Consider the following 25,595-nt stretch of genomic DNA (forward strand, 5'->3'; position numbering starts at 1 on the left):
GGCTAACATGGTAAAACCCTGTGTCTACTAAAAATATAAAAATTAGCCGAGTGTGATGGTAGGTGCCTGTAATCCCAGCTACTTGGGAGGCTGAGGCACAAAAATCACTTGAACTCAGGAGGTGGAGGTTGCAGTGAGCCGAAATCACACCACTGCACTGCAGCCTGGTTGACAGAGTGAGACTCTATCTCCAAAAAGTTCTTTTTAAATGGCATTCTTTATACTCCTGTCTTATGATTAACAGCTTTTATGTCACTTAATATTTAAATAAGTTATTTTATCATTATTCCTGAAGCTAAAATCAGATTTGTTTGCTTGACCTCATAAACAGTAAGCATTTAAACTAATTAATATGCATATATATTCCCAATGAAGCAGGAAATCAAGCATTCTTTGAGTCTGGGAGCAAATAAATAGGAAACCATGTCTGAAAATTGTTCTCCTAGGTCTGTGTCCTTTTGCCAGTTTTCATAGTAAAGAAAATTTTACTTCTAAGTTTGACTTACACAAATGGATTTGGAAAAGGAGGACCATTCCTGTCCTGCATGTAGCAGCTGTGCTTAGTGGTTTTATAAACTGTAATCTCAAATTGCGCTTCTATTTTAATTTCGGCATGCCTGAAGCACAAGATTCTTTTCAAATGTTCAGCCATGACTATTTAAAATTGAAAAGAGAAGTTCAACCATTAAGTATTCTCATCTTCTCTGAGATTTTCTTTCTGATGCAACGATGTGAAATACTTTTTCATGTTGCCCATAATTTCTACTTACACTATCTTGCTTATGCAAACTTTTAAATAGGCTATAGATGCAAGAGCATGTAAAAATCTGTACAAATTTTCTCTGCCTTTGCATTATTGTTAAGTCAGCGAGGATTCTAATGGAGTACAGGGGATGAGACAACAAGAATCCAATCAATAGACGCAAAAGGCAAATGAACTTGCATAAATTAGCACTCTAATACGAAAAGATAAATGCATGTTCTCTTTCATCTTTCAAGCAATACACACTATTGAAAGAGGTCTAACAGATACCACCCTGATTTACTTTTTTTTCAGGGGTGCAGACATGAGAAAATGCAAGTAAACTGAGCATTGAGGAAACTGTTCTGAGCCACTGACATCAGATCAATGCATCAAATATAGTATGTAGCACTCAGCATGTTGCATCCACATGGATGATGTTATCCATGTTATCATCCATGTTCCTCAGAGATACGTGAATACTCACCAAAGATCTCTAGAGGAAGGATTGTTCCATTACCGGAGTTTGTCTTGGAAGAGCTAGTCTCTGATCTTGACATGCCGGCATTTCCAGTGTACTTTACATTTACACCGTATCTTTTTAAAATTTATTTTATTATATTTTACTTTAAGTTCTGGGATACATGTGCTGAACATGCAGGTTTGTTACATAGGTATGTGCCATGGTAGTTTGCTGCACCTATCAACCCGACATCTAGATGTTAAGCCCTGCATGCATTAGGTGTTTGTCCTAATGCTGTCCCTCCCCTTTCCCCCAACCCCCGGCAGGCCCCAGTGTGTAGTGTTCCCCTCCCTGTGTCCACGTGTTCTCATTGTTCAACTCCTACTTATGAGTAAGAACATGTGGTATTTACACCATATCTACCGAAGAAATAGCAAGAAGAATTTTTCAGATGTTGAATGTTTAAGCGCCTAGAATAAGGGCAGTCACAGATCATCTGCCACTATAGCACTGTACAGTGGTTTCATTAACTGTCTCCAGTTCAACTCAAGAAATGCTTGGGGAATGATACTCTGTTCCCCCTTACTCTAATTATGCTGTTCTTGAGGGGGTATCATGGGTATGGCATGCAAGTCAGAGGACAGCAAGTGCCTGGCACTGCAGTTTATAGTCATCATATAATTAGCAACACCCAAGAATTTTGTCTTTTGCCTGTTCCTTTCAATTCTTTGTTTACTGCTTCTATCTATGGAAAAGGAGCTGGGTATATAAGGAACTGCCAAGTCATCTTCATTGCCTTTACTAAAAGGCAGAAACCTCAGCTATGCATTTGCCATCTTATTTGGGCAGCCTCCTGCCCAGCACAGCATCCTAATCATTTGTGTTGCTGGTCGATTTAATATAGGCCAATAAGCAATGACCCTAATGGTTTCATAATGGTACTTCTCCAAAGAGCTCATCTACAGACAGGGAGAAACCTGTACCCCAGGGAAAATTTGGATATCTTCTTCCATGATATGAAGAAAATACTCTGGTTTGAGGTAGGCACTTTTTAAGACATATATAATTCAGTTTTTGTTTTGTTTTGTTTTGGTACCTGGGGAACTTTTGCTCCTTGGGAAGTTTTCTAGAAATTCTATCTTGGGGGAAATACCATCTGTATTGTTGGAAGAGAAAGAAGAATTAATTTGTCAGTGTTGTTTTGATCCCAATCCAGAAAACCAAAACGAGGGGAAAAAAATCTTCTGAGTATCAGCATTTCTTCTTTTTGTTTGCTTATTTTAAAAATGGAGCTTTCCTTAGCTCACTTCCATTATGGTTAACTGTAATCAGTACTTTATGGTTATATTATATAGCTTTGTTTCATTAGGGCAATGAAAATGATATTGAACAATGGCAATATAATGCGGGGAAACAGTTTGTAATTCAGTTGGAAATTGCTAATGCAATAGACAGTCGATAATACAATCAGCTCAACTTTCCTAGGAAAACATAAGCTAAATTTCCTATACATTTCTCTCAAATCTTCCTATAGGCCAGGGTTGAGGGGATTGCTCTGAACTACACTGGAAAGCTGTATGCCCTTGAAAAGAGAATTTCTTTATGCACTGGATTTTGAATGACATCTATAGGTCCTGGAAAAGAGCTACTATTTTAGAATGAAATTCTCCCCTGGATATTTTCAAAAAAGAAACTAGATAGTTAAGAGTTCTAAAAGGAAACAGCTGGATAAGATGATGGCTCAAACTTTATTTTACTAGTATATCTCTCTATAGTCTTGATTCTGAAGTAGGGTTCTTACGAAATTATTAAGACCCAAGTATCAATGGAAAAAAAAAAAGGCCATCTTTTTACAAGCTGATGCATGCTATTTATATTTATATAATTACTGTAGGTTAAGACTAGTGAACATCAGTAGTGTCTAGGATACAAAGCCAGGTTATTGGCCTAGAATACGAAGGCAAATAACCTGGTGTTTTCAAGCAGTGGTGAGTTAGGATTTTGTTGCTCTCAACTCTACTAAGATGGTTGTAGCTGTTGTTGAGTCAAAACCTTTATCAAAAGTTTTATGTGGGAGGAGTTCATAGATTCAAAGAAAATCAGGAGTGATATGTCTAATTTTGAGTTGTCCAGTAAGTTTTTTTCATCATTAGAATCAACTCAATTTTCCCATATGTGATATGAATTTTTAAATGTCCCAATTGCCAAAGAAATGCAGTATTTCATGTTTCCATATACTTGTAAACATCTCTGACATCTTTAGAGATATGAATTATATCCAGAAGGCACCACCCTTATTTAAAAAATAAACTAAGTTTAATGCTGTACCAGAAAGTGCTATGCATATGTAAGTATATTTATTCAGCTTTTATGCCAGCAATTCATATTTAAACTAAAACAAAAAAACAATAGGCACCTCCCACAGCTCCTAATTTTCATTTCCTCTAGTGACTTAAAATAATTTGTAACTTTTTAGGATTCAGAACCCTAAATTGAAGTGTATGTAAGCTTCAGATCACGTCCCAGTCATATGCTGGGAAATGCAATTCCAGCACAGCTTCACTGCCTATACAAGGAAAGAAGAGGTGTTTCTGCAGAGAGGACGCTATCCTCCCTTGCTCCAGCCCTGAATATTAGTGCATGCTTCAGGGCAGGTTTAACAGCACGAAGAGTGGGTATACTCTTTATATTAGCCTGGTAGATTGTGCTTCTGATCTGCTCACCTGGCCAGCATATATCATGTTATTTTCCCTAGTCATGTTTATAGAACCATAGTAACCAGTACTTTTAGAGACCGTGACTTAGGGTTTTTAACTAATGACTGGGTTTAAAAACATCTTTGAGTGGGTTTTGGCTGTTGTGAATCTCTCTCAGATACAGAGTGTCCTGAGCCAGAAATCTGAGATGTGCCAAGGTGAAATCCCTGTTTGCCCTATGCTTTTACTTCTCAGAGAGAGGGTTGAAAGGAATACTTTATATTTGTAGAATTGAAAAAAAAAATTCAAGTTTTTTTTTAGCATGCAAAATGGGGTATGATTTTGATAAATATTTGACATACCCAGATGTTGAATTAAAACATCAGCAAGTAAAATTACCCTATTCTGTAAATAAATCAATTGATGCGCTATATTAGAGTAACATTTACCCTCACATTGCATACAGATTCTGTGCTTAGTCCTAATCTCATTTAATATCTCCCATAGTTTTGTAAATCCTGTGTTGTTTTTTGACCCAGCTCATCAACACTGAGTTTGTGGCCAAAAATAGCTCACATCCTCTCTTTCTGTCTGCCTTGAACAACGTGAGCAGCAATAAAATGTTAATGTGTACATCGTGAAACTTTGGGATCTGGGATTGCACTACTGAGTACTGAACAAAGTAAGTTGCGACCCTGTCTTCTCAAAGCTCACAGTGCTGAGTTGTCATGGGCATGGAGTGCCCATTATCATCTGCTTATTTCATCCTCTTTGTGTCTTGGCATTAACCTTCCCTCTGAAACCTTGCAGTCCACACAAGTGGCTCATTCAGAGCTTCTAGCAATACCAAAAATTCTGCAAGTTCAATTGGAGGATCATGTGCACTTGCTTTGAACTATAGTTCTTTTCCAAGGTAGACATTTTGAAAGTAAGAGTTTATTAAGGTGAAAGGTGGAAAAAGAAAAACAACTATATTCTCTGTCATTGAGATAGACAAGCATTTAAGTAGGTAGAAATACTGTAGTGCTTGAGAATCCTCTAAAGTGCTTAGATTTATTTCTGAGAAATAAATGGTGAATTGTTTATTTCTTTCTCCCCCTTATGTTTCCTTGGGATGGAGCAATTAGTTTCTTATTTTTTATGATTGCATTATTCTTGCATATATCTTTCTGTGGTCCAGGCTATAAAAGTAAATAGAGGATCCAGCTGTATGAATGGATATCCTTTTAATGAGTGTGGGGAGGAAATAATAATACTAAGTAGTGCAAAACCATTTTTATGTGATGAACTGAAGTACCTTTGTTCCCCAGCTCCCCAGTCTAAACCACAGGCCACCAATAAATGTGTACATGAAATGACAGTTTCATGTATTCTGGTGTTAACAAAGTACCTCATGGTTTCTTTTGCCCCTAGAATGCACTTAATACAATTGTTGAAGGGTGGTGGCATATTCTGTTTTAATTTCCAGGGTCAAGGAAGGATAAAATGGAATATGTGACTTTTCTGTAGCACCCTTCATTCTATCTCTGGGCAAAAGCCTTGCTGAAACAGTGAGATAACACAGTTGCCAGGTGATAATACAGTCGTTTTTGTAGTGCCATGAGTTAATTTCAGAGGTGAAACTATGCTTACTTAGAAAAATAGCATGCCTTCTCGCCTCAGAGCAGGCATTTGATCAGAGCAGCAAGTGGATATTGAGTCTCTCCCATGTGCAGGATATCATGAGAAGTGCTGGTAGTGGCATAACTCTGCCATCTTCCTTTCCCCTTGCTCCCTTCCTTTCTGGCCATTTTTACTTAGCTGTTTTTTATTGATGTTTATATACATCTGAAGTCACTGAGAGCAATGTAATTCTATCCCCCACTGCATCCCTAATTTAATGTTAAACTGCTCATATTAGTCTACTCAGACTTCCATAACAAACTACCATAGACTCTGTGGCTTAAATAACAGAGATTTATTTTCTCACTGTTCTGGAGGCTAGAAGTCCCAGACCAAGGTCCAGCAGGAGCTGGTTTCTGGTGTGGGCTCTCTTGGGGCAGCCATCTTCTCACTGAGTCCTCACATGCCAGAAGGAGAGTGAGCTCTGTGCTGTCTATTCATATAAGGACACTAATCCTGTTGGATTAGGGCACCACCCTTGTGACCTCATTTAACCTTAATTACTTCCAAAAAAGACCTGTCTCCAAATGCAATCACATTGTGGGTTGGGCTGAAACATGAATTGGGGTGGGGGAGACAAACATTCAGTCTGTAACACTGCTAAAATAATGAGAAAAAAAAAAGTCCTAAAATAGAGAGCCATACCATGACATAAATGTTTTAGCAGTTACTAAACTTTCAACCTGATGCTCTATGCTTTCTCCACCTCACAGTGGCTCATGGTAACACATTCTGATGATGGTTGCAGGGAGGACCCCAAAAGTCCTAGGATAAAACCAAATGAAGAATATAAAATACCTGTGTGCCTTCCCACCTTCCAACAGTGACCTGGAGCAGTTAGTACAGGGATGGAAGGAGAGATTTCTAACTCCCAGATATGCCAGGGACTCTGGCCTTGTAAAGCCCAAGGACAATGCACTGGTTCTAGTCTTTTCCTCCAAAGATTCGAGTCTATTTGGTAGCTTTGAGGTGACTCTGGTGGGATCCTGAGAATGTTAGTTTCCTCTCCTGACCCTGGCTTGAAGAACAGAGACTGGATGTCAGGTAGGTGGAGAACAGTCTGTATTCCCCATGACTCCTGCTAACTGGAGCAAACCCCTGGGCGTATCTCAGCCTGGCTGAGGCCTGACCTGAGCAGGAGGGAGCCCCAAAACCAAAGGAGCCTCTGTATTTCCAACTCATGGTTGCTGGGACACAACTGAGAGCGAAACAGTGGTTGGCAGGGGCTGAAACGGAGTCTTGGATGTTTCTGCCAATGTGATAGGCGGTTGCAGGATGTTTGTGAAGCAGCCTGATGAACCCTCTCAAATAGAGGCACCTAATGCTGCTCAACTGTGTAATTGGGATGGAAATGGGCCAATGAGAGGCAGAAGTTTGTGCTTAACCTTTTGCGAGTCTTGTTTCAGGAGGCTGTGGGGGGTGGGGGTGGGTAGAAGCATTACAAATAATAAGCTTCTCCACCTGATTTGTAATGAATTAGTAATAAATGTCCTAGCTCTGTACAAAAGTCTGACGATTACAGAGCAGCTTTGGCTAAGTGCACGGGACCACATCTTATTTTGATCAGCTGTAGCATAGCAAAGACGTGTAATTATCATAATCTAACAATTAGCCTGGCATCACTTTCCAGTGTTTAATTACCCCGATAAACGGTAATTGAATAGAGGACTTAATGACAAGAGAGAAACTTTCATTCTGCCTTAGGTGCTTAAGTTATCTACTTCGCTAGGCATAATTTTCTAGCATTGCTTTAACAACAGTCCTGATTATCATTTTCCTTTTTGCAGCCTGCCATTATTTTGTTTCCTGATCTTGACCTTTGTTTATAATATTTAACTTCTCTCAAAATTTTATACTGGGACCCAGAACACAGGAAGAGATTATTGGATGTTTTACACAGTTCTTCTGTTTCTAAGCATCACTACCCTTCAGCTACAATTCCTCTTCATCGAACATCTATGGAGTCACTACTATGTGCAAACATTGTGCTAAGTGTTGGGGATACAGAGACAAGTAAACACTATCACTATCTTCAAGGACATCTATACATAAAAAAAAGTCTATATAAAAATAGTATAGTAATAATTACAACAATTTGCATTCAGCAGAGTCCCGGTTTTCATCTAAATCTATACACTGACTTTGGATGAATTCAGTACTTTTTATGACTATGACCACCACCTCGTTTCTAATGACTGCGGAGCTCTTTTCTTTGTATTAGCCTCATTCCCAGTCCCAGATTTGTATCCAACTGCTCATGAGGTCCTAACCGGCCAAATAGAAGTAATTACCTTGCACATGCCAATTTCCATAGAAACAGCCACAATTTCTGCTTTATTGTCTACAGTTTTGTAGGAAAACATTATTATTATTATAATGCCCTAGCATTATTAAATATATGCTTCCCCTTGTCTGATGAAGATCAAACATAAAAGAAAGTCATAAAACACATGTATTTTCTTTCTTTCGATTTATTGTTTTTTGTTTGCTTAATAAATTAACAGATTAATTATCAGATATCTCAGTTTTTTAGAAGTCTGGGCTAAATTTCAGATTTAGATTGTAATGATTCCAGTAAGTTATCATCAACCCATAATACAAATATTTAGTTCACTCTTTGCACACCAAGTACTTAAGAACTATTAAATCACTGTTTTCCAAAAATCTCTCCTTGAGTTGGTCAATAAAAAGGAGATTTACTATTACCCTTTGGTTATTAGTATTATTTTTCAAACTGTGAATAGCCTGAAATTCTGCTAGGTAATTCTCTTTTTTTGGTATCTGGAAGATACAAAAGGGCTACATGGAAGTAAGCAGTTTGACAGGTAGCTTATTTGATTGACTCCCACATCCCCTGAACAGAATCCGTTTGTTTAATTCTGTTCTCCTTGGACAGTGGCTAGATAGCCTATTTGATGGTTTCCTGTGTGTCCTTTTGCTGGGTCTGTATGTATGTGGCAGGTGTTCTGCTCCATGTGCTTGAAGTTGGGGGTGGGAGATATAAAACTCTACTGGCTTAAGACCTGAAGTACAGCTTTGATAGGAAGCTCCCAGCCAGCAAGAGTGGAGGAGGAGCTTGTTTTGCATTGTGGGAGTGACCTCTGTTAGGACTATACTGATTGCCAGACATTAACTATTTCTTTAAAATCTCCGTTTGAAAACCATTTGAAGTGATCTGTGATGTGTTAGGTCTTTAGAACTCTGCCTGGTTAATGCTTTGGCTGCCTTGGCCTGTTGACGTTGACACACTCTTACTCCATGCCTGAGGCCTCTTTGGGGGCTTAGAAGCAATTAGACTGTCACCCAAAGCTTCCAGCCCCTTCCTGAGGGAAAGTCTTATTTAGGCTCTGCCAATTTAATGCTTTCTTTCCTTTGAAGCTCCTCCATCAAGCTAATAAAACAAACTCCAAATGAGTTAAAACACTGGAGGAGAGAACATTTTGTGGTCCCTGTATATGAAACAGGTGCAATTCCTGGGAGATACCAGTTTTAAAAAGTCATTCAGATTGACATGACTTGTAGTAGAAAAGCAACAGGCAAAAGCTATGTGAGTTTTATCCATCTATCTGATACAAGTAATTAGTATTGTGGGATTTTTTAATGTTTTGCTTTTAAAGTGCACACACATACATACAAGAAAAAAAGTGACAGGGTAGTATAATAAACTGCTGATGAATTCTAAATATTTGGCCAAGAAAATGATGTCTTCTTCTCATCATCAACAGTTACTGAACTCAAGGTAAAACTCTTATGCTGCAGAATTTATAATTATCAAAACATGCATGTACAAGAACTCTGTTGGAACTTTCATTAGTGGATAAACACAGCACCAACTCAAGGTTCCAAACATTTTGTCAGTATATATTGTAGCATACTGCATTTCTGCTGCAAAATGAGTAGGAAACATCTTTGAAATTTATCCTTGAATATTTTTTTTAACTTGTAAACCTTCACTTCTCTAGGAATATTCATTGTTTTTAGCATGTTCTAAAGCCTGGAAGAGCTGGATTGGTCTGAAATTATGTGTTTTGGTCATCATATAATATCTCATTCAGCCTTCCCACCTGGCGTGGTAACAGTGAAACTATCCATGACTCCTATTGTCTCAGAGCTGAACATGGAGGCTGATTACCAATACATCTGAAAGACAGACATGTTTCAGTCCATGAGAGAGAAGAGAAATTGAAAATTAACAAAACAAATATTTGTTCAGCCCTCAGTGATACTGGTATTATTTATCTACCCTGAGTTTGATTTGCTGTTTGTATTCCATGCTTTAACCTCTGCAGAAAAGCAAAAAAAAAAAAAAAAAAAAAAAAAAAAGCAAAAAAAAAAAGAGCATCTTCAGATTTAGAATAGGAAAGCCATAAGGCTTGCATTCTGTGCTGAAAGGACTAACAGAAGGAGGCAAGAAGCAGCATGTTATACAACAGAGACTGCTGTCCTGCCCATCTCCTCACAAAAACATATTTATAAACCAAACCCATATCTGTTGCAGGACCCATTAGCCCCTTTTGGGACAAATGAAAAATTATACTACTTAAAAACAGACATCTTATTCTGAAATTAGTCTTTAAATCAGTAATAGTAGAATTTGAAGACAGTGCTCCCAAGATACATTCACTCTAGAATTAGTTTAAAATTTTGGAGGAACCCTAAGCTGATAAATTTGCTGAATCTTTGACCATAAATCATATCCTCCTTTTACATTTCAATTTCAGAATGTAATACATTAGGTTGCCTTGTAATTAAAGAAGTGACATTGGATTTCTGTTCAAGTAGGAATATTAAAACAATCACCTCTTTGACAGATTAAAATACATTTAAAATGTAATAATCAACTATCCAGTTCATGAGAAATAACATTTTCATTATTGAATTCTTTAAAACATAATGTGAAGGGGGATGAAAGTATCTCACAGCTTCCTAACCTCTAATAACACTGTCTCCTTTCAGTAATGCTGTTTCTATATTTATGGAGTGAAGAAACTTCACTCAGGAGCTACTTGATAAAATACCTCCATACATATTTCCCTGGAAGCAGGCTCTCTGCTGTGCCAGCAACATATGCTAAAGGCCAATTTAGAACATTTTAAATATGCACCATACCCTTCTTTTCCAGCTACTAAAATGAAATGCGTTTTGGCTTTAGCAAATGAGGATGGAATAAAAGGAGGAACACTGCAGGGCAAAGTGGCTAAAGATGAACTCAGAGAAGGAGGATTATGGTGCTGCTCCTCTGCAGCCTGAAGCCCAGGGCACTGCCTGAGTGTCCTTTCAATGTGGCCTCCCCAGCTGTCAATATCCACAACACTAGATTGTGGTGTCGAGGAGGAAGTCAGGTCAGCACCATGAAAATCATAAGGAGGAAAAGCGAGGTGATATCTACTTACCTTAGTAAAGAGGAACCGGGAGACAGGGTCAGAGTACATTGAGAACTTACACTTGAGACTAATAAAGGACCTAGACTATTTAAGTAGTAGATGTACCTTTTACAGTCACCCAAGTTTGAAAATGAAGTACTCTGGAGGACAAAGCTCTTATGGCTTAGGCTACCTAATGTCATCAAACAGTGCTTTGCTTCCTCACTCAGTAGAAAGTTGAGGGCACACTGGTGAGATCTAAATGAAAAGGTAGTTATCAACTGTTACCTCGCTTCTCTTGTCTTTATTTCATCTGAATTCTGAGACTGAAGTCATGACTTACTTCTTGCAGACAGGTTCAGTACAGGGAGCAATTTTTTTTTTTTTTTTTTGAGATAGGGTCTTGCTCTGTTGCCCAGGCTGGAGTGCAGTGGCACAATCTCGGTTCACTACAACCTCTGTCTCTGAGGCTCATGCGATCTTCCTGCCTCAGCCTCCTGAGTAGCTGGGACTACAAGCATACACCACTATGCCTGGTTAATTTTTTTTTTTTTTAATGTTTTATAGAGATGGAGTCTCACTGTATTGCCCAGGCTGGTCTCAAGCTCCTGGGCTCAAGTGATCCTCCCACTTCAGCTTCCCAAAGTCCTAGGGTTACAGGTATCAGCCACCATACTCAGCAAGAGAAAGATATTAACAGTGGCTTGAAATTGAAAATTAAAATTTATTCAGCATACAATGGAATGTCGTAGGTAAACACTGAGAAACAAACACACTTTCCAGAAGCACACTTTTCAGCTCTAATCCCAGCTTCAGTTGTTACTTTTGCTGTCAATAGCCCTGGAAATGTGCTTTTTATCCAATGCTCCAGGTGGCCTCTGGTTCAGCAAGGACTACCGTAAAGTACATGATTCATTTTTGGTATTTGAGATGATTGCAAAGGACTAGTTGCCATGCTGAATTTTATTTTCCTAAATTAACTAAAATTATGCTTTCATAATATATATGACATTGATTCTGAACCAGTCTACTGCCAAATTTTGATAAATGTTTACAATGTATTCTTGCCATAATAGAGTACATATAATATGAAGTTTATCCTTGAACAATGTGGGAGGTTAAGGTCACTGACCCTGCATGTAGTTGAAAATCCAGGTATAACTTTTGACTCCTGAAAACCTTAGCTACTAATAGCCTACATTTGCTTGGAAGCCTTGCCATTAATATAACAGTCAATTAACACATATTTTGTATGTTAAACATATTATATACTGTATTCTTATAATCAAGTAAGCTAGAGAAAAGAAAATGTTATTAATAAAATCATAAGGAAGAGAAAATATATTTAGTCTTTTTAAGTGGAAGTGGATCATGCTAAAGGTCTTCATCCTTGTCTTCACATTGAGTAGACTGAGGATGAAGAGGGATTGGCCTTGCTGTCTCAGGGGCGGCACAGGTAGAAGCAAGTCCACATGTAAGTGGATCCATGCAGTTCAAACCCATGTTGCTCAAGGGTCAACTATTTATTTTCACAGATTTGACCTAAGTGGCCATGCAGTCTAGTGGGAAGCAGGGATGATCTTTTTGTGCATATGAGATGTTTCTTGACTCTTGAGACTTTTGCACTGTGAAAACAGGCAGCGCAGTAATTGTTTTACTCAAACACAATTGCTTTTCTAACTATGGTAACTGAGCGTGCTTTTACATTGTGAAGCACTGTGATAATTTAGTAGAGATTGTATTGTAATTATTGCTGGCTTGGTATAGAGCCAGATATTCTTATAGTTAAAATTATGTGGTGATCTCAGAGAGAGGTATAGAACTGCTGATACAAGGGATGGAATTAAGAATAAGACACAAAGAGAAGACATTTACAAGAAAATTTCCAAGAAATTTACAAATGTGTTAAAGCAATGGCTGTGTTACCCATGGCATTTGTAAATATTGGCATGCAGAATCAGTCTTCGTAGATGTCAGTTTCCTCTTTTAATATGAGCTAGAGCTCATGAAAGCTATTTCCTGATGGAAAAAAGATCCCTTTATGTGAATGGCTGCTGACATGTTATTCTGTGAAAGGATGAGTCAGGAGCTAACCCTGCAATCTGAGGCTTATTCTAAATGTTGACACACCCCTTAGCTTTTCAGTTTAGGAGTTTGGGACAGACCTCGTGGAGGAGACAGTAGGGCTGGGACACCTTGCTGCAATGCTCTGCTAGAAGATCAGTGTAAATATAAAGGTAACCCAAACTCTTAAGAGGGTGGTTACTGTAGCTGGTGAAGCTTTGGAACCATTGTGGTTAGGAGGACAAGAATATGCTTCAGAACCATGTAAGACTTGAGTTCAGATCCTAACTCTGCTATTTATTAGCTATAAAAAGTTGGACAATGCCCTCTCTGAATGTCCTCTCCTCATTGGTAAAGTGAAACTAATTAAAACTACACAATAGGGTGGTTTGGAAGATTTCATACGATAACATATGTAAAACACATAGCAGATCCTGGATGCAGCAAACGTTTGTTGCATCAGTGAATGAAGGAAAGAACTGAAACCTCATCAAGAATGAAAATGGGTCCCTCTGGAGGAATACAGAGCTGACCTAAGGACTTGGCTCTAGCAATTTAATCTCTCACAAAATGGAAAAGTGGAGAGCTTTGGTTCTGAGGTCAGACTGGGTTTGAATTCTGCCTCCCCTTTTTCTTTACTATTTGTGTAATATCGGGCACGTTACTTGACTTCTTAATCTGAATTTCCTCATCTTTAAATGGGTGTAGTAATAATAGTGGCTATTCTGTGGCATTGTAATAGAGATTAAGTTGAGATAATGAATGTAACATAATAAGCACTCTAATATTAGCCATCTTATGTGCTCCTTCACAGTATGGCCAGAAAAGAACTTTTCCATTCGACTTTATACCCAGAGAGCATGATTTGATATATTAAGGCAAAAACCGCAATTACTTTTGCACCAACCTAATAGCATTAGCATATCTGATCCTAAACTTTTCTTTGGATTATACTTGAGTACGTTATGTAGATACATTTTATGAGTTCCAATTTGGTATTTTAAAAATATTTATATTGTCCACCCTTTGAAATATACATTAGTAAACTATACGAATTTAAGATCTGAAACAAAAGTGTAAATTGATTCTATAGTGAATCATCATCTTTTCTTTGTCATACGGCTAAAAGGATAGAAATAGTAATTGTGGCCGGGCACAGTGGCTTACACCTGTAATCCTAGCACTTTGAGAGCCCGAGCTGGGCGGATCACGAGGTCAGGAGATCGAGGCCGTTCTGGCCAACATGGTGAAACCCCGTCTCTACTAAAAATACAAAAATTAGCTGGGTGTGGTGGCGCGTGCCTATATCCCTCCTACTCAAGAGGCTGAGGCAGGGGAATTGCTTGAACTATGGAGGTGGAGGTTGCAGTGAGCCGAGATCGCACCACTGCACTCCAGCCTGGTGACAGAGTGAGACTCCTCTCAAAAAAAAAAAAAAAAGAAAAAAGAAATTGTAATTTCTGGGGCAATCGCGTGTTTAAAATAGGTACCACAGTAATTCACTTAACACTCCATGCGAAGTAAAATGTCACCAGAAGGGATAGCTGGTCAACACAAAGTAGAATGTGTCTTCAACCTCACAGTTTGCTTTAGTAAAAATTTAGCACATTAACAGGGATAAAAGTTAGGAAAGGAGAGAAAAGTTTTAGGCATCAAGAAACTGCCTTTTTTGTTTTCAGTTGTGGAATAATGGAATTGTAGAATAAAGGAGTAGCAGAATGGGTCTAGACAATGGCAGTTTTAATTTTTACTTTCACTTTGAGCAGTGCCAAATGCTAGTAGAAGCTAAAATGAGTGACACTCAGGGAAAGAAAAAACTTCCCCCTTGAATCTCTTTAAAATCTATAATAATAATATAATAATATAAAGTGCATCTGGGCATTGCCTTCTGCTGCAGTTCTTGTCTGGCTGTTATCCAAAACTGTCAGGCTACTCTGAGTGCTGATGCTTCATATCCCAGCACCCTTTTATCTGAACCTTGCAGTGTCTTTTCTCTGTACTTCGGTAGTGATGTTACCTTGATGTTCAAAACTCTTTTAAAAGCAACACAGGCTTTCCTTGCATCTTGACAAATCGTTGTCTGCTAGTAATGAAGAAAAACTAAACCCGTGATCACTGCAAATATAAATACATCCGAGTGTTTTCGGTTTTTTTAAAAAAAAATGGTTATGTATTTTGGGATCCTCTAGCTGAAAAGTGAATATTCTGAGAATTTTTCCTTATTTCTCTTGTGTAAATCAGCATGTTGCTTTTCAAGAGCAAGAGTCAAGTGGAGTTTCTATGGATCATTTGACAATTAAGGACAGAATTTAACATTTCTATATGATTTTCCTTTTGGATTTTTAAAAGGGGAAATGTAAATATTATTTTTATCTCTGTTGTATGTTCTTACTGCTATTATTTTTAAATCAATATTTTATTTACTTATTTTCATATGCTTCGGTATATCCTGATGATGGTAGCAGTGGTTTACATCTACACAGTTCTTTCCATACATTTCCTTATCTAAGGCTTGAAGCAGCCACAGGAGGTCAGGAAGGCAGGTTCTCATGATTAGTCCAACTTACATATGAGGAAACTGAGGCTCAGAGTGATTTATGAATCTCCCAGTCAACCAACAGCAGATCCAGTTCTTAAATCTAGGTCTACTCAGTCAAAACGAATGGTGTCACCACTTTTTCACAATGTTGTCTCTCAGAAGAGTATCTTGGCTTATCAATGAATATTTAGCATCCAGAGTGAAAGTGGTATATTTCTTTCTTTTTACTTTTTTGAGATTGAGTCTTACTCTGTCACCCAGGCTGGAGTGCAGTGGTGTGATCTCAGCTCACTGCAACCTCCGCCTTCCAGGTTTGTGCGATTCTTGTGCCTCAGCCTTCCAAGTAGCTGGGATTACAGGCATGTGCCACCACGCCTGGGTAATATTTTTTGTATTTTTAGTAGAGACAGGGTTTCGCCATATTGGCCAGGCTGGTCTCAAAACTCCTCGACTCAAGTGATCTGCCTGCCTCGACCTCCCAAAGTGCTGGGATTACAGGCGTGAGCCACCATACCCGGCTAGAAGGTGGTATATTTCTACTGGGGTAGACTTTGGTCAAAGCTGTGAGAAGTTGTTTTTATGTCAGTGTTCGGGTGCAGCATTTTATGGGGAATATACTGGGCAACTGGAGACTATGAGAAGGGGCAAGAATCTAGAATGATGAGGAGCCTGGGAACTATACTAGAAAGAACCAAAGGAATCAAGATTTTCAAATGTCTGCAGAAGGGAAGATACAGAGAGATATAGCTGACATCTTCAAATGTTTTATGGACTCCCTTGCAGAAGAGGAATTTGATTTGTTCTTTGTAATTCCAGGCAGCAGAAGTAGGACCATTGGGTAGAAATTACACAGAAGTGGATTTATGCTGAATATAAGAAGAAACTTTCCAACATTTAGAGATGTCCAAAAATGGAATAGACTGTCTCACTGCCACTGGGAAGTGTTCACGCTCAGACTGTCCAGCTCAGAGATTATATGATTTTATGAGCATTGTTTTTCAGCAGTAACAGTTTTATGATGAAACTTCTAAGGGCTCAGAGAAGAATTTCCTCATCAGCTAAAAACAAAGGAGTTTTGTATGCTTTTCCACCGTGATTTTAGACTAAGAAAGTTGTATGCATAACAGTTCCTGTTTCACACATGGTTGTGTTTTGGGAAATACTGTTCAACTGCTGGGGAAAAACACATTAGTTAAAGCAGATAAGCAAAACTTTTGTGAGATGAGAATTGAAGCAGATAGTGTGGTGTTTGTGGTGGGGAGGGTGTGTATTCACATGTGTACATTTTTAACTAGGATGAATTTGCCATGGCTTTGGCTATTTGCATTGGCCTTGTTACTTTTCATTACTCACCAGCTCAGCTCTAGAACATGACCTGTAGAATTAAAAGAAATGAGGGGAAAAGTCATTTGATTTAGATGGGTTGTTTTCTCAATATGGAAAAGATGCTGCATCGAAAGCGAGTTGCACTAAAATAAGTTTCTGACGTAGCAGATCTAAGAAAAGCACTGAACTGGGATCTGAAGTCTCCACACTAGGTTTCGCTCCATCACTCACTGCTTCATCTTTATGTCTTTTTATTTTTCTCTAAAATGGAAGTGTTTTAGGAATTTTCTTTCTAACTGTAAAATGTTATGATTCTAATTCTCCCAATTTTATGGCTGTAATTCTCATTTGCATAGAAAGTGGAAAATGGCCTCAACTATAACAAAAAACAGTTCAGTCATTTATTTGTTCTTTAATTTCCTCATTCATTTATTCAAAAACAGTTATTAAGTGAAACACTATTATAAAAATAGAAGAACTTTGTTTTAATATATGATTTTTAATAATGAAACATGGAAAACAGCACATTAGTACCTCTATAGAGTTCCACAGTTTGAAAGGGTGATATTTGATATAATATTTAAAATGAAAGCAAAGCACTTAGTTTGTAGGATATTTTGAAACAAATATAATGGAATCCCTCTGTAAAATGGCTTTTTGTGGCTTGGATTGGGAACTGCAACATTTCAAACCATGCCCCAAATCATAATGGCATTCAGTAAGAACTTACTATACTAGATGCTTTAGCTCCAGAATTATTGAATAGCTTAACCACTGATTCCAAGCAGAAAGCCCCTTCTCTATGAATTATCACATGTTTCTTCTTTTTCTAACAGATTCCAGAGGGGTGACTACCACATTGATGTCTGTATCAATGACTACCTGGATGTTTTCTGCCCTCACTATGAGGACTCCGTCCCAGAAGATAAGACTGAGCGCTATGTCCTCTACATGGTGAACTTTGATGGCTACAGTGCCTGCGACCACACTTCCAAAGGGTTCAAGAGATGGGAATGTAACCGGCCTCACTCTCCAAATGGACCGCTGAAGTTCTCTGAAAAATTCCAGCTCTTCACTCCCTTTTCTCTAGGATTTGAATTCAGGCCAGGCCGAGAATATTTCTACATCTGTGAGTATATAGAGATTTATCATGTTGTCGGGCAGCTGCAAGAGCCCAGACTAATTTTTTACCCATGTTTCAGAGAATTGCAGAGAGCTGGACTCTGCATTACAGATGTCTCCTTGTAAATGCATACATCAGGATCCCTAGATACATTAGCTGGGAATTGAGAGCACAAATTAGATTAAAGACAGAGCGCCTCTCCCCTATGAAATTACGCGTCAGCCTGTTCAGTGAACCACTGCTGACTTGTATTTCTTTTAAATGAAAATTGCCAGGACTTCTCCAAGGCTCAGGAAAAGAAAAAAAGATTCCTGAAAAAAAATTAAAGGAAATAATTAAATTTACAAAGCTTGGAGTCACTGGATTTCTTATTCAGGTGTCAGCAATATCCTTTCAATCATCCACATTTTCAGTGGAGGAAGCCAAAACTCCTGGAAATGTCAGCATGCTGACGATAAATGCTCTCTTTGCACCAAGGAGAAAAGATAATTTTTAAGAGCAGCTCTGTCTTTAAACAGGAAAGAGTTGTGAAGAAGTGTCTGGAAGGGGTTCCAAGGGAACTGGTATGAGCGAGTTTCCCACCTGTGAGCATTGAGTGACTGTCCTGGGAGCTCTAAAACTTTCTCAGTAGGCTTCTGTATTAATCAGAATCCCTGGCCTTATTTATTCTCCATTATATACCCATCACTTCTTCAGACATCCTACTATCATATGTTATAGGTAAATGCTTCTCAAACTTCACTGTGCATAGCGTTATCTGGGGATCTTGTAATGCATTCTGACTCAGGAGGTCTAAGGCAGGGCCTGAAATTCTGGATGTATGAAGCTCCCAGATGCTGCTGCTGCTACTGAACTGTGGACCACACTTTGAGTAGCAAGATTATAGGTAATAGCTACTTTAAGCAGCTTGTTGTGTATCTGGACTTTAGTATTTATATTTAAACTATCTGGCCTTTTCCATGTATTTTCACTGTCAACCAAAGAGGTTAAAAGTTTACTAGTTAAAAAATACATTTATTGGACAGCTTAATCTGAACTGAGAAATGTTGGGGGATGCGAGATGAAAAGATATTCCCTGTTCTTAGGGAGTGACCTTTTACTGGGGAGCAGACATGTAAATAGGCAATTAAAGTATAAATCGACAATTGCTGATGATGAAGATAAATGCAAGTAATAGTGAGAACACGGAGACAGTTGTGCCTCACCTGCTTGGAAGAATCAGGAAATGCAACCGCACGCAGTGGGTAGAGATCCAAGTTATACCACTCAGTATGTTTAGCATTGACTTTCACCCCAGCTTGCCAGACAAACAAGAACATTCTTTTTTTCTGACTCATGTTTTCAGTCCAAATGTGCCTACCCACTCACAACTCACACGGTTTGAGTCTACAGGGATTTCTAGCTCCTCTCTTTCTCCAGAAAACAGAATTTCATAAGTCAGATTTCACCATCACAATGATAACTCTCACTTACATTGGAATTGAATTTAAAAAGGAAATTGAACAGTACCAGTTTTATTATTTCAATACATATTTCAGTTATTAGTCATGAGAAAACATGCAAAAAGCCTTGATACTATCTCACATTTGATCCATAAAATAAGAAAAGGAATATTGAGTCCCACAGATGCAGGAAGCACTGGCATACACTGAATTCACACTTCTCAGGCAGCATGTTCTTGACTTTTGTTGCTTTTTTACTTTGTGAAAGAATCTCATTCAGCAAATGAGAAAAAAGAAAGAGGAGGACTTCACTTGTGGGACAGCAACTCATTAATTGTCTAACTGTAAAATACTGTACCAATTTAAGAGAAAATTCTTGCTAGTTTTGAAATTTTCTTAATGGCTTCTCAGATTAAAAAAACAACAACAAAAGCAAAAATAAAAAATGAATAGAGAGCACCAAGATGGGGAACATACCCACCAGCTAACTAGTTGATTGCCTGATTATTAAAAATTATAGAATTCATTCAGCTTCATAAGCAAGATGTTATTATTCAAATATACCCATAGCGCTTATGACTGGTTTTTCCTCATTTGTGGTTAAATTCAATATTTCACTAACAATCATTATGTGACTTCTATAACATTCATTTAACGGAGTCATTTAACTGTCAAGGGCTTCCGTCAAAGTAATTGTTCCAAAATGCTTCAAAATATGAAGAGCTTTTTGCTGTTCAGCTGAGTTTAACTTGAATTACTTTTTTTAATGAAAGGTAAAATAGCACAAAATTAGCAGCAAAAAGATGTTCATTTACAAGAAGCACAGTGACCTAGTGTTCAGTTAAATTGAATTTTCAGCCATGTTTTCTACCCGCAAAGGCATCCTTCCCTGTCTTTTTAGTAATGAAAGGGTTTCCTCTCTTCCACCACTGCAGTCAGGAGCAGCAGAGCTAACATGGTTGTCTTACAGATGTTTAATGTACTGTGGTCATAATTAAACTAAAGGATTCTTAGGGGAGAATTGGCCCTCAGTTGAATTTTCCTCTTCCCTAGTGTGCATGGAATGAACAAGATGATTGGGAAATAGCTATTTTCACACTTACTACGTTACAAGAAACTCTATTGCTGATCTCAGAAACAAGCTTCACTGCCCACCAGTCAATTTCACAGAATGTTCTTGCTAGGACAGGAGTACATCTTAGCTCCTCATAGCCTTAAAATCTCTTCTAACTTTTCCTAGAAAAAAGAAAGCTGGCTGGGTACGGTGGCTCACACCTGTAATCCCAGCACTTTGGGAGGCCCAGGTGGGTAGATCACGAGGTCAGGAGTTCAAGAGCAGCCGGCCAAGATGGTGAAACCCTCTCTCTACTAAAAAAAAAAAAAAAAAAAAAAAAAAAAAATTAGCTGGGCAGGGTGGCAGGAGCCTGTAATCCCAGCTACTTGGGAGGCTGAGGCAGGAGAATCATTAGAACCAGGGTGGCAGAGGTTGCAGTGAGCAAGACTGAGCTACTGCACTTCAGCCTAGGCAACAGAGTGAGACTCTGTCTCAAAAAATAAAAATTAAAAAAAAAATGGAAAGAAAAAAGAAAACTAACATCCTGCTCTATGGTACTAGGAGTAGACTTAAGACTTAAGTATAGTGGAAACTGTGGAGTGCCAAAATTCAGATACAAACACAGATTTGGAGGAAGGGGAGAAAAGGATTTCATAACAAGCTATTCACCTCGTTACTCAGAGAGAACACGAGTCAGAGGATTCTCATCAACATTTGCCTTATCCTCAACCAGATTTCTTTCTTTCTTAATGTCTTTGAGTTTTATAAAATTAAGAAAATGTGGTAGTTGAAAATATCCTAAACGAAGCTTCCAATTTACTTTAAAAATAAAACATCCTTTGCAGTTCTAGTCCCTTTATTTTAACTCCCAAGAATAACTCTATGCTATATTCTCCTTTCCTTGGGAACAGATAGTATATTAAGTTGTTATAATTGCTGATTATTGCTAAGGTAGACTGGGGCCATCTCTGAATCTGATAAATACTGTTTTTAATCTACAGGAGTTATTTTGGTAAGAGATTGGCATACTAAAGTAATTACAGAAAGTTGGTGGTATTTATATCAATGATAGATTTGCAGAACTGCCAGTCAATTGATTAAGGTAATAGTTGTTTATATAGACTTCCTAAAGGAAACAGTAATTTTAAAACAATTCAAAAATTCACATTTTAGCTGGATATGATAGCACATGCCTGTAGTCCCAGCTGTTGGGGAGGCTGAGGTAGGAGGATTGTTTGATTCAGGAATTAGTATGTTTTAATGAGAGATCTATAATAAAGAAGACAGTCGTCATTTTCTGAAAATGATACTAAAAGAGAATTTTTCCAGCATTTGTTATATCTGAGTTATTACTGGGACATTCTATGTTACTATGGGCATCATTTTAAAATCTATAGTATGTAGATGCTTAAATGTATGTGGTTAACTGCTAATTCTCAGCTTTACGTATTTAGATGGAAAGTTTGCAGTCTTATCTTAAGCCATTAGGCAATTTTGATATGTACTGCATAATTTTTAAAAGAAAGTAACCTAACTTCCTAAGAACTATCTTATTAAAATCATCAAGATCAGCTTCAGAAATCATTTGATTGTACAATACAGTTATCGACTAACCTTTTAAGAGTATCTTCAGTAAAACTAGTAAAACAGAACTAATTTGAATAAAGTCCTCATTTAACAATTCGATGTGTTTCAAAACCTTATTTGCATGTGAGTTGTTTAGAATTTAGAATACAGTTTTTTTATAGAAGTGCAAGTTTTCCATAATATGGAGAATCTGCTTAGCCATAATCTTGATGAAAAGCTGTATGTTTCAATGAAAAATTGTAGAAAACAGCATCTATAAGAGTTACTCAGTAAATATTTATTGCATGGATAAAAGCTATAATAAGCCACATATGGCAAAAAAACAATTTTTTAAATTTCTAATTTTTTTTTTTAGAAAAACAGATAAATTACAGGGCACAAGTTTTACTGCACTCTCTGCAGCAGTTCCCTAGTATTTTAGTACTTTAAAAAATAATATGCTAGGAATACATAACATCAAAGCAGAGAGTGGAACATGGTTGTTGTTGTTTTTGGTTTTCTGTTTTTTTTTTTTTTAAAGAAAACACAGACTCTGGTAAGTGTAGCTTTGGGTCTGAATCCTCTTTCTGTGCTCTTACTAGCTGTGTGACCTTGGGCAATGTACTTAACCTCATTGAGCTTCACTTCCTTCCTCTGTAAAATGGGTATAATAATCACAGCTCTTTTCTGATTTTTGAGTCTCAATTGATGAAATATTGTTTAAGGAACCAGTTGACTGCCAAAATAATAACTTCAGTAATCCAAATCCAAAAAGTTTTGCATTTTTTGAAAAGTTAAGGCAACTTAAATATCCCAGATTGATATTTTAGTTCAGTAAAAAATTTCATAAATGCATAAAGATTAAGTTTTAAGACTATTTCCTATATTCTTAAGGAGCATTATGCTAGGATTATTATGCCTAAGGAATTCTTCATTCCTTTTGATGTCTGGTTTTTCAGTGCCTTTCTTTAGTCGTCTACATTAAGAATTGTTTTGCTCCGGACAGTTCACACCAATCACCTTTTTTACATAGTTTTTCTTATTGAAATAGAAGAGTGTCAAAATGGCACAATTATCAAAGCAGGAGGTAATCTTTTTCACTATTCACTATCTTTTATTCTTGCAGGGGAAATGACTTGTAAGTACAATGTACTTTCTTACAATGAAAAACTCAATATTTGCTTCAGTGTGTGTGTGCATGTTACTTTTGTTATTGAAAAATGTTTTTGATTACTGAAGTCTTATTTTAGCATTATTTACTGTAGCATCAACTTCGCTAAGATTGAAGAGGTTTATAACTGAAATGTTCTGTAGAACTGTGGTCAAATACTAGTGCACCTCTAGTTTTTCAAGTATGTGTACTAGCACATGGTATTTTAAGACACACTTGTATTAATACAGAAAAGTGGAAGGGCAGTGTTGGGAAACTGACAAATTTTAACGTTTTCTAAAGTGGAAAAGTGGGGTGGGGGGAGGGGGAGGGATAGCATTAGGAGATATACCTAATGTAAATGACGAGTTAATGGGTGCAGCACACCAACATGGCACATGTATACATATGTAACAAGCCTACATATTGTGCACATGTAACCTAGAACTTAAAGAATAATAAGAAATTTAAAGAAGAATAAAGATGGCACAAAAGTCAAATAGTAAGTACCCAGATATTGATGCAGAGTACATCTTAGTCACCAAAAACTATTTAGTTTTTCTTTTTAAGTTTTATTTTGAAAATAGAATGGAGCAATTTTTCTCCACTGGAAAGCTAGCATATTTTTTAAGGATTATATCGGGTCTCTATTTGAAAATAGTCCTTCTATTCGCTTTGTATACTCCCACAGGTCTTTAGTGAAGCTTCAATAATGCACCTTTTTATTTAAAGAATGAGTTTAGGGAATTGTGTCTGTTTCAAGTTGTCCCTAGTCATTATTTAGGAAAGCATGAATGAATTTCAAGGGCTCTTAAATGAAGGTTAAATAAAGAACATGAAAGAGGATATTTAGGGACTTGTGGAAAGTATTCTGTTAATTGTAATTTCCTCTTATGAAAACAGTTGTTTACTGCCAGGTGCCCTCTTAACCTTCTGAGCAAGCATGCACAACATCAGCTCAGATGCTGCTGGAGCTAGACCTGTCCCTCTGCCTTCTGGTAATGGCTTCGCCCAGCACGCTTCACATAGTTTGAGTGAAGTCAAAGGTGGAGGAAGCAATTCATAGGAACACAGGATATTGAAAAGTATTTTTAAATTTGTTGGCAATATTATTTGATGAAGTAGCATGGATTTTAAAAGGAAATGCATGCCCTATTAAGTGACTAAAGGTTGAGTCTAGTTTAACTACTCTTTAAAAGAATCAGAGAAATTAGTGCCAGGTCTGTGAAAAAGGAAAGTGGAGCACATATCACTGCTTAACAGATTTTGACATTGGGACCATCTTGAAAGTTTGCAAAGGGAGCCTTAAAACTTACTGAATAATCAGGACTTGATGGAAATTCATGGTATAAAGCCATAAGAAACTGAAGACTCCTAAGTACCCTTGCCATTGTCTGAATTTTTCAAAGACTGTGACACTCAGATAAGAAGTTCAAAACCAAAATAATTTTTATTTGTACTCCTTTTAAGAATTCAGAATGCTATTATAAGACAGAGGAAGCATGTAGAGTTCTGACCTCCTAAGGAAAAATGAGGAATTATGTCACCTTTTGCTTCCTTTACCCCACTGAGACTAAATGGTGAAATGGAAACAAATTAAAGGATTGTTCTTTTTATCCCTAAATGTCAAACGTGGCTGCATCTCCTAAAGAAATAATGCACCTGATTAATTGTGTAATTTCACAGGGAAGCAGTAATTCTCAGCCTTATAAACATGTAATGTACTAATTTGGTTTCAGAGTTAACTGAAACAGTTTAATGAACTGCTGTATCACGTGTATGTACAGTGTTACATAGAGCAGATGCCAGGAAAAAAGGAAATAACACACCAGTGACACTTGGAATAGCAGTGTTTATACTTCATTGACTTTGGGTTGTCAGCATGCTATTCTCTGTGTTTCCCTTAGTAACTTATTAAGGCAACTGAATTTCAGTGTGATGATGTCTGAGTGTCATTTCTTGTAAATTACACAAGCATGCACACACCAAATGCATAGTCAATCTTTGGGAAAAAAATAATACTTTCTAGAATAGACGACCAAAATATTATACGCAAGATATACACACAGAGTGAAAGGTTACTCTCTGAACCTCGTGCATGCTGGAAGAACAGCATTTGGGCCTTTCATCAGAAGAAATACTATTTCTACAGACTTTCCCACTCATCTATTCTTGGTCTGTTTTCACCGAATGGTCGTGTAACTCTTGGTTTGAAAGTTGTCATACAGCCTCACAGCAGGCTTATATTATCTACAGAGTTCTTTATGAGGAAATATAAATCACCACAAATGAGACTTTTCACAGCCAGAGATATGTAGAAATTTGTGTCAGTGCTTTGCTGGCTTGCTAAAAAATATCTCTAGGCTCCGAAGCCCTCACAACTCATCCTTGCTCCCTACCCTTTT

General features: G+C 37.5%; 1 protein-coding gene across 2 annotated transcripts in view; it reads left to right on the forward strand.

Moving 5' to 3' along the window:
* The window catches only part of EFNA5 (ephrin A5), a 295,100-nt gene that overhangs the window by 227,261 nt on the left and 42,244 nt on the right, over positions 1-25,595 (forward strand). For both annotated transcript variants that reach the window (XM_033178971.1, XM_033178972.1), the window contains exon 2: positions 17,692-17,984. In XM_033178971.1, the coding sequence (XP_033034862.1) occupies positions 17,692-17,984 (293 nt within the window). The remainder of the gene's footprint in view (positions 1-17,691; positions 17,985-25,595) is intronic.

This window comes from Trachypithecus francoisi, unplaced genomic scaffold, assembly GCF_009764315.1.
Source record: "Trachypithecus francoisi isolate TF-2019V2 unplaced genomic scaffold, Tfra_2.0 Lachesis_group2, whole genome shotgun sequence".
Classification (NCBI taxonomy): Eukaryota; Metazoa; Chordata; class Mammalia; order Primates; family Cercopithecidae; genus Trachypithecus; species Trachypithecus francoisi.